The following is a 9827-nucleotide window of genomic DNA, read 5'->3' as shown; positions in this document are numbered from 1 at the left end:
AAGGTGCCAGTAAATGTATTAAGTACCTTCATTGCAGCGAATGCATATGGTGACCTGCTGCCCTTGCATCTGTCTGCTTTGCCTGCACAAAGGCTGATTTCAGTACTAAGTACTTTGTAAGTGCAAAACAAAGGGGTTTTTACTGTCTAAAGGAGCTTCCTGCACACCAGAAAGCAGGTTAAGAATTGCGTGTGTATACAATGAAACCCTGCAGTGGCTCAGGTCAGGGAACTCAACAGGTTGAAAACGACCTTATCAAAACAAAGCATTGCTCTCCAGAGTAAGAAGAAATGGCGTGAGCCTTGGCTGGGAACTAGTGCTGTGGGTTCCGTGGCAAGAGAATGTGAAGTGAAGAGAACAGAATATGTAAGCCCAGAGTGCATGGCAGATGAAAAACTTAAAAAGGGCAATTTATAGTCTATAGTACAAAGAATAGTACCTGCTGTAGTGGTGTGCTAGCAGTAGAATGGGGAGGAAGTGATTACATACTGAGAGAGATTTGGAGCAGAGGAGAGAGAGGTAGCAGAGACAGGAGTAATTTCTGGGTACTTGTTGCAAGCCTGTAAGTAGCTGGAAGTATGGTTCAGCTGTAAAATACTATGACGTTGTAAGTGAAGAGGTTCCCCAGGCATGGCCTGGAAAGGAGTCCTCTCTGACATGAGATGACTGCTGAGGTCCTTGCCCTGGGCTTCCAGTGGTGACTGCTTGGGTGTGACTCATTGGACAATACAGGTCCTACTGCTTCTTGGGAGGAATGGTGCCCCAAGCTCTGTCAGCTACAAAGAGTGACAACCTCTGATCTTAGTGACGTGAATTCCACACTAAGAATTGTATTTCAGTTTGTAGATACTTGCCTTTTACTTTTTTCAGGAACCTTGTAGCATAACCAAAGCAATGCATTTAAGACTAATTGAAGCTCATTTTTTATTCTGTAGCTTGTAGAACGAGAACCACTTTTATGTCACCTAGATCTACTAGAAGCACTTGCTGCCCCAGAAGAGCTTCCTGATGAGTTCTTTGAAGTCACAGTGGATGATGTAAGGAAACGTTTGGCACAGCTGCAGAGCGAGAAGTAAGTTCTCTTGCTGCTCCATGTCCTTGTGTTGTGTGGAGTGACACTATGTACTTATAAGTGTCTGTGATCTCGGGGTAGAGGGTTGTAGATAAGTTACTGGGTGTGGAATTAATTAGTGATCAGCACTGGAAATTTCTACCCTTTACGCCATTTGGGTTTAAGGGTTATGTCCTGTTTCTGTGACAGACCCCACAATTTTGTGTGAATTGGTTGAGCATTTGTGCATGGGATAATGGTTTCACACGGACGTTGAGAATTTCACCCCAACTCTTTTTCTTTCTTCTCCCTTTTCCTGAAGGGGAAGCCACTGCCTTTGTGATTAGATGTGCTCTTATTTGCTAGAGGCCTAAAGCAGTGGTGAGCTTCTGCTATCTGTTTTGATCTGACTTCATGTTAACTGTTAGGAATTAAATGGATGGAGTTTGTGGCTTGCGATGGGTGAATATATGAACATAACAATCCAGCTTCATAAGAATAACTCCCGCTGACTAAGGTGGTAGCTAGTGGCATTTTAGCCAGTAAAAAACTCTTTGTATTTTAAGTAACAGAATTAACCTTTTATTAGACCTCATCAGAAAAGACCAGCTTTGAGACCTTACCCAAATGGAGATAAAGCAGAATGAGACTTAGCCACAAATCAGGACATGAGAATGTTTGGAACACACACAAAGAGGGAGAGGAGTATAGGAAGCTGGACTAACTACTCATGTAAAATATTTGTGATTTTAATGTACTCTTAGTTCTGAACTAAAACCTCAGATTAAGACAAACTAGCCTCTATCTCAACGTTTTGCTGTCTATATGTTCCTTAAAGAAATTAATTTCATGAATGTATTAAATTTGAAGTGGATCATAACATTCCCTTAAAAATTACGAGCATTCTTTAAGGCTGTGGAACAGCCTGCTTTACACTGTAACCAACTCTGAGTTGAACTTTTTACTTAGAGCCGTTTTTTCCCCCCATAGGCCACTGAAACCCACATGAGTGCACAGACTGGCCTGAAAATTGCTCTGCTGCCTGTGGGTCTGGAGTATTTAGCAGTACAAATGTAGGAACATTTGGTTGGGGGTTACTGGAATACAACCCCCTCAAAAAAAGGCTTAATTTCCAAATTTGCTGATGCTTGTAATCCCTTTCCCCCTCATAGTCAGGGATAAAAAATAAAGGCAAGTTACACACAAAACTGATACCAGTTGGCTTCTGATCTCAGCCGGTGAATCTTTACAAAAACTAGCTGCTGCATGCAATGCAATGTTTTAAATGCAGTGAGAATTTAATTCTGACTTCACGAAGAGCTGAGAATTGGTATGAATCAGCACCTGGTACACGAAGAAGGGATGAAGCGGGTTAGCTCCGTGTTTGTGTTTCAGGTTGTGAGTCGGCACTTCCAGGGCATCTTGTGATGTGGTGAACCAGCTGACGGTGGGGGTACAGCTGGTGAAGTAAGCCTGTAGGGGTTTTGTTCAGCAGCCGTTCCTGATTCTTGATGATCCTTAGAAATAAAAAGAGGTCCTTCAGACTGCATAACAGGTTAACTTGCAAATAGCTGTGCAGAATTGCATGATGAAATGTTTCACCAAAAAATCTAGCCCAGCAAATTGGTTATCCAGAATTAAGTGCAAACAAGGAATAGGCACTGAAGCTGGACATGGAAACTCTTGGATATAAGCATATTTCTTTACTTACAGGAAAATGTTGAATTGTTTTCTTGAATTTATTGTTTCGTTTTACATACAGGTAGATTTTTTTTTCCCCACCCACTACTCGTCTTAAAACACCAGTCTGCAACACCAGTTCTTGAATGATCTGAAACTGCTCAGTTTTGTTTTGTTTCCCTGTTGCCAATTAATACCCATTAATTTCTTGTTCCAGCATTGTTTTTCAGCTTCAGTAGCTCTTTTTCCTCCCTGGAGTAGTAGCGTCCAGCTTTACTCTGTTTTATTAGATTAATAAGTCTATCTCGTCTTGAGTAGTCTAAGCAAACATTCTCCTGCTCTTCTTAGTATCTTTTCTGGCATCTACTGTAATTAACTTATTTTTAAACTTGTACAAGAAAAGTAATTTTATATAGCATTGTTGCTGATGCTCAATAATTCCATATATTAGAGCTTGTAGTAGGAACCACAGGCTGCAGGGAAAATGCTATGAGGAATACATGGAGCAGTTGAGCAGTTCTCATCAGCCCTGCTTGCACCTTGAGCTTTCTTAATAAAATAAAAATATATCTTAAAATTACAGAAGTGACAGCTATTCTTCTTCCTTCGTATCTAGGGAACGCCTGGAAGAAGCTCCACTGATGACAAAGTCTTTCAGGGAGGCTCTGCTGAAGGAGAAGTTAGAGCGTTACCCAAAGGTGGCCGTTGTTCTATTTCCAGTCCCTCTGGCTAGTCCAGTCTTGGGGGTTGAGTAGCTTTGGGAAGCAGTTGTGATCACAGTCCTTTAAGCTACTTGCAGGAAGATTTTTTAAAATTTCTGTCCCAGTTAATTGTTTGTGGGATTTGCCTAACAGTTGTACCATGTAAAGTCATCTGTCCTGTAACGATGTGGCTGCGTATAGCTCCTGTCATTTTGTTCCAGATGTTTCAAAGCCCTTGCGTTGTGCACACAGCAGCCTGTATGACTGAACTTTCCTATCTGCCTCTCCTCTGTAGATGCTTACGTTTTTACAGGATCTCATTACAAGTTAAAGATAAGAAATTACAGATTGGAGATGTCTTACTCTGTAAATATGATCCTAATGCTGTTTTTGTCTGTGGTGATTTAGTGTAAAAAAAAAAAAAAAAAAAAAAAAAAAAAAAAAAAAAAAAAATTAAATTCCCAAGTGAAATACTCTCTGACCAATGCTGGAAATAGAGTATCTCCCCATTAAAAAACAAAACAAGAACTTGCTTGCAAATTCGAAGGACCGGTGTTACAGAACAGCCATAAATAGTTGACCTAATTTGCCTTGCCTCTGACTTAGGTGGTGTTGAGAGTCCACTTTCCAGACCGTCACATTCTACAGGGGTTTTTCCGTCCTAGTGAAACTGGTAAGCGAATCTCCAGTCTGTGTAGCTGCAGCTAACCTTGCTCACCATGGATTAGTTGCATGACCAAACAAGAGCGGCTCTGGACAGATCTTTCTCTTTCTGCTGTGCAGGGAAGTAATGCTGCTCTGAAAAAGCAGCAGCAGTGAGTTACACTGAACGGGATGAGGAAAGGGTCTGAAGCAAATTAACGTAGTTAAGGGGAGTTTATCTCCAGGACTACTTGGAAACTGTCAGGCTACTTGATGGCAAAATATTTGTGTTCAGGAAACTGTCCTGCTCAATATCCCATTGTTTGTGTCCAAACGGATTGTTACTGAGATGAATTCGGACACTTCCTCTATGTTAATGCTTAAAAAGTTTTGGGGAAAAAACCACCACCACCCAAAGTCTCTCCTGGCTGGTCTCTGCAAACCTGCAGCTGCTCTGGGATTTCCTGGGAAGAACTTCACTGGCATCCTTAGATTTTGTGAAGGGACCAGCATGTCTCAGTGGGTTTTCTTTGTTTGTTTTCTCCAAGCTATTAGTAATGGTGTTCTTTCGAGGAAAAGGCAATCTGCAGACATTGTAGAGGGCAGTTCTGCTGTTCCAGGTTAGCCTTTTTGCCCTGCATCTAAAGAAACATGTAATTCGGGAAATCTTTCTCTCCTTATTTCACAGTTGGCATTTTGAAAAACTTTGTAAGAAGCCACCTTGCAGATGCAGACTTGCCATTTTACTTGTGTGAGTATGCTGTTGGTAATACTTGGCCTTGCTTCACAAAGCCTGTTCCTAGCTGTGCTGCATATGGGATCTTGTGGTGCCGTGAGGTATGGCCTGGGGAGGAATTCCTTCCTTAAATACAGCCTCAGAGTGCAAAGAAGGTGTAACCTGCTCACTTCTGCCTGATAAGAAACATATGTGGGCAGTGTGGATGTCTCTCCTTTAAAGAACGCTAACCCCTCCCATACCTGCTGTATTTATTGTTTTGGTTGCTGGGTGGTCCTGATTTGTAACTTGTTTTTTAACTTCAGTTATTGCACCTCCCAGAATCATCTTGAACGATGAAAGTTTGACACTCTTTGAGGTAAGGACTCACGTGCCTACTCTGTGATTCTCTCTGGCTTGCTGCTCCCCTTCACCCTGCCATATGCTTTAGTTACTCTTAAAAGAAGCTGCACAGTGTTGTGATCCCTGTAAGGCTTCTGCTTAGCCAAGACTAATGGAACCAGGTGTTTTGGAGCCCGAGCTGTTACCAGAAGAGGTCCACCTTGTGCAACCTCCAGATTCCTGGAGGTTTCTTCACATATCAGATAAGGTGGTCTTGAAGTCTCCAGCCAGAGACTCTTGGCTGTGTAAATCACACACTGTTAGGAGTCCAACTGAGTGATTTTGACAGTGACTTTGCCCCAGACTCACTCTGTTTAAAATAGGCTGTCATTCCGAACCTCATGGGCATGCGTAAAGTGAAGCACTGAAGGTCACTTGCAGGCTAAAGGGTCGAGAAGACTGCAGTGAGAGTTTTTGCTTCATGCCCCTGAGGCAGCAGGAGTGGGGCAGAGAGAGGGATAGAGGAAGGGACTTTCCAGGCAGCATGGTGAATTAGGTAGGGATTAGCATGCCTCTGAAGTTGTTTGTAATGGAGCTTTCCAAATTCCACAACTTTCTGAGCGGGCCCTGTGGAAGAGATACACATGCAGCTGTGTTTAGGCTATTGAATGTTCAGGGAAGCAAAGTGTGGACCCCTGTTCACAGTGGGAAATCTCCCCCCTTCCTAATACCCTGTTAAGAATTCTTTGCTGAAATTTCAAGTTTTGGGAGTGGTTTTGTTGGCGATGGAATTCCTTGTATTGTCACCATGCCTGTGACAGGTTTAGCTTCCTAGGGAGTCCTGAGCCTCTCGGGGATCACAGCCCTGTTTGGTTCTGTGATTCAGGAGTTGCAGTGCGGTAGTTCTTGGTCTCTGCCCAGCTTCACAGCCCGAGGACTGCTGTTCCCGTCAGCCTTCCTGCTCTCTACTTGACCGTTGTCTCCGTTTGCATGTAAGGTGTGCATGGCTCTGCCTCTCCCACCGGCAGGAGTGGCACAGTGTGGACGTTGGTAAGACATAATGTCATCCTGGGTGGGGAGGACAGTGATTTCTCATTTCAAAGCCATTTTCTATATTTAGTATATATACTAGTGGAAGGCGCTTTGTGTGTCTTCGAGCCAGGAGGTTTTGCCATTCGGGCATGCAGGTGGGCCTCCCAGCTTCCTCTGACTTGTGCCATCTCACCCACCACACTGTCTTGAGGCACCTGTATTTGGAAATCATTTGGAGGCACAGCCTATAATAAAAGATGTTCTGCCTTGTTAGCGGTTCTGAGGTGAGGGCAGCGGCCACAGAGCTGTGCCCAGTGTAGACTGGGCTGACCTGGCACATGCGCACTACTCTCAGCCTCCTCTGTCTCTTTTCCTTCCTTCCTTCCTTCCTTTCTTTCTTCTTTCTTTTTTTTTTTTTTGTTTCTGTCAGGTCTGAGCACACTCCTCACCTAGAGTTCCTTTACACATATTTTCCAACATCCTAAAGCTTGGTTTCTGCACCTCTCACCAACAGAGGTCTCCTGCATAAAATGGGTGTTTTTCTGTCTTTTTCTAAGATTTGGCTGGGCTGTGTTCCCAGATTTCCTGTCCCAGCCTTCAGACTTGTGTCCCTACAAAATACACTGCTTTCTTTTCTGTAGGGAGTGATGTTCTCCCCCACCCCGTATGCCACATTTTCCTCTAGAATCTCATGGACTTCAAGTTTTGTCACAATTTATTTTTGCTTTAAGGTGGACTGTTTTTGTTTTTTGTAAGCATATCCTAGATACTGAAGACTCAAAATCTGCCTCTGTCATGAACCTTTTTTCCTACCAGTTCATTTTTTTTGGACATTTTGTTGCTCTTTTGAATTCAAAGTACTGACCTTTCTGATGCTGCTTGCTTCCGTTGTTTTCTGTCACTGTTGGAAAACACCTTGTCTGCTCACCACCGTCCTTACCACCTTGAACCCCCCAGTGACCGCTGTCTTCCTCTTTTTCGGTTAGCTTCTGATTCCTTTGCATGCCATACTCATTCCACAAAGAAAAAGAGGTTTCTCTGACTTTTTGGTAAACTTGAATGCAGCACCCTGTATCTGACCTGTATCTGCCTCCTACTCATGCAGCCTCTGATGCTGTCTCCAGTCTCTGTTGTTAGCTTTGGACGATCTTCTGAAGTTCAGAATGCTCTGCTTACCTGTATGTGCCCCTTGTCCCTCCCCAACAGAGTTCCTGTGTTTTCTCTTTTTCAGCATACATCTAATGTTTCCCTGGGTGTCTTCTGAAGCACAACTTGTTCAGTGAAATGCCACAGAAATAATTATGTATCCCTGTCTTTGAATCAGAAACTTTATGGCAGGAATTTTGTTTAATTTGCTGTGTTAAAGCCTTTGTTCCGTACCGGCACTGTTACTTGTGCTTGTAACACATGTGGCAATTCCCCAGTTTCCTACTTGTGACGTTTACTGTGGAATTCATTCCTTGCGGCAGCTCCCTGAAACATAAAAAAAGTGTTAAATTAAGAGCTCTGTAAAGGCTTTGAGGTGCCTTACAGCCCAGTCTTCTAGACTCCATTAGAAATCACAACTTGATTAAGAACTTGGTTGATTTTAGTGTCAAACATCTTCAGTTTTAGTGGCTTTCCTGAGATTGAAGTGCTTGCTGTGCCACGAGGCAAAGGTGCGAAGCCTGGATGATAGTACAAAACTGTGACTGTTCACAGACTCGTATCATGGAATCACAGACTGGTTGAGACTGGACGGGACCTTAAAGGTCATCTAGCCCCATCCCCCTGCCACAGGCAGAGACAACTTCCACTAGACCAGGTTGCTCAAAGCCCCATGCAACCTAGCCTTCAACACTTGCGTGGATGGAGCATCCACAACCTCTGGACAACCTGTTGTAGTGTCTCACCACCCTCACAGTGAAGAATTTCTTCCTACATCTAATTTAAATCTACCCTCTGCAAAGGACATGACTGGGAAAGAAAAAATGTATTAAGGAAAAACCAGAAGGGGTTGATCTCTTTTTGTCTCCCAGTACAAGTAAGTGGCATCAAGTGAGGTGAGCAGGAGCTGGAATAGATGGAAGAAGGTAGTTGTTCATCCAACAGAAATTTTTTCTTTAAATCAAATTATATTCAAGTAGGCTCTAACCTTGACTGCAGAGCCTTGGGGCATTGGAAATGAGTGCAGGATCTGAGCCAAATGCTTGAGGTGAGCAGAGCAGAGATTTAGCAGAGAGGGGAGACAGGCGTCACTGCACTGGCAAGCATCATGGGGGAATTGATATATTTGAGGAGCAAAGAAATTCATGTCTGTGAGGGGTGAGAAGGCAGAAGACTGCAAGGGGCTGGGGATGACTTGGAGTGATAAAATGGGGTGGAGAGGGAGCAGAAAGTAGCGTGTGCTTGGATGGGGTTGAGTTCCACTCTCTATTTAGGGTTTTAGGGTTTGGGGCGATGGCTTCAGCTGCTGGGCATGTGCTGGGGGAAGGGCACAGAAGAATGCCCACTGAAACCTTGAAGCTGTTAGATGCAGCTGGGTGTAAAATGGCCATTATGTAAAACGGATTTGCAGACGGGAAGAGCCGTGTTTTAATGCCAGTGGCCATGTAGCCTGTGTCCCTTGCTTGGGGCCCTTCAGCCCTTTGAGGTTATGGTCTTATGGCAGGAATGAGTCTGTGTGTTTATAAACATTTTGTTTGGAAGAAGCATCAAACAGGAAAAAAACAATTCCTGCCGAGAACTTGTCATACCATTCTGGTTACCCATACTGCTCGTCAGCGACCGCAGTGCTCTGACTTACTAGGACGGTGCCTTACCCCAGTTTAAGTCGGCTGATTCTGGGTGAAGCTTTGCTCCTCATTACCATTGTAAATCCTCTTTCATCTTTGACTTTTTCCTTGAGTCAGTGAAGGCCGTAATGTCTTCTGCTTGGATAGGCTTCCCCTTCTGCCGCAGATCAGAGTGCTTGGCAGGGGCTGAAGGAGACATTTTCTTCTCTGGGAAGAAGCGGGTGCGGAAGTTGCTCTGGCTTTCGTGTCCCTGGTGACTGTTATTGTTGGATGCCCTTTTTATAGGCGGCTGTTACTAATCGGGCTGCTTTGCCTGAGCATCAGTGCTCTCGGTAAAAGTGACTCTGGCCCAGACCAGCAGCAGGAGAGGTGACATTTCTGGGTCTGGGCCAGGTGGGGCAGTGCTGGGGACAGGACCTGTTCACCGCTTCTCAGCAGCTCTGCAGTATGGTCTTCCAGGCTGTGAAACCTTTGGGCTGGGAAGAAGCCTGCGCACTCGCAGCAGGGCCGGGGCAGCAGAGCAGGCTGCGGTGCCTGGGCCTGTGCTGGATGGGGCTTGGTGAAGACTCTGCCCCTTTCAGGCATTGTGTGGTCTGCGGAAAGGGAACCTTTGTACTTCGGTCAGAGCTCCCCTTCCGTTCCCACTGCCCGCGAGGAAAGAGATGAAAAGACACAGCTGCTCCGTAAGGTAGAAGATGTATGGTTAAGGTGTTTTGTAAAACGTGCGGCTTTTGGGCTGGGGGAAGAGGAGCTTGTATGCTAAGACGACCTTGTGGTGCTCAGCATCTCCGTAGTGCGAGGGCTTGTTCTGGAACAATGCTGTGTTTTGGTACATAGGATGCAGATGTGGGTGAAGTGCTGTGGGGTGTGTGGATCTTCCAGATGTTGTA

General features: G+C 44.6%; 1 protein-coding gene across 1 annotated transcript in view; it reads left to right on the top strand.

Moving 5' to 3' along the window:
- Positions 1–9827, top strand: part of ASPSCR1 (alveolar soft part sarcoma chromosome region, candidate 1) — a 43654-nt gene that overhangs the window by 17668 nt on the left and 16159 nt on the right. The window contains exons 6-10 of the mRNA XM_010134013.1: positions 936–1072; positions 3348–3429; positions 4039–4105; positions 4763–4825; positions 5116–5168. Coding sequence (XP_010132315.1) covers positions 936–1072; positions 3348–3429; positions 4039–4105; positions 4763–4825; positions 5116–5168 — 402 coding nt within the window. The remainder of the gene's footprint in view (positions 1–935; positions 1073–3347; positions 3430–4038; positions 4106–4762; positions 4826–5115; positions 5169–9827) is intronic.

This window comes from Buceros rhinoceros, unplaced genomic scaffold (genome assembly GCF_000710305.1).
Source record: "Buceros rhinoceros silvestris isolate BGI_N320 unplaced genomic scaffold, ASM71030v1 scaffold3674, whole genome shotgun sequence".
Classification (NCBI taxonomy): domain Eukaryota; kingdom Metazoa; phylum Chordata; class Aves; order Bucerotiformes; family Bucerotidae; genus Buceros; species Buceros rhinoceros.
This window is presented reverse-complemented; position numbering and strand designations above follow the sequence as displayed.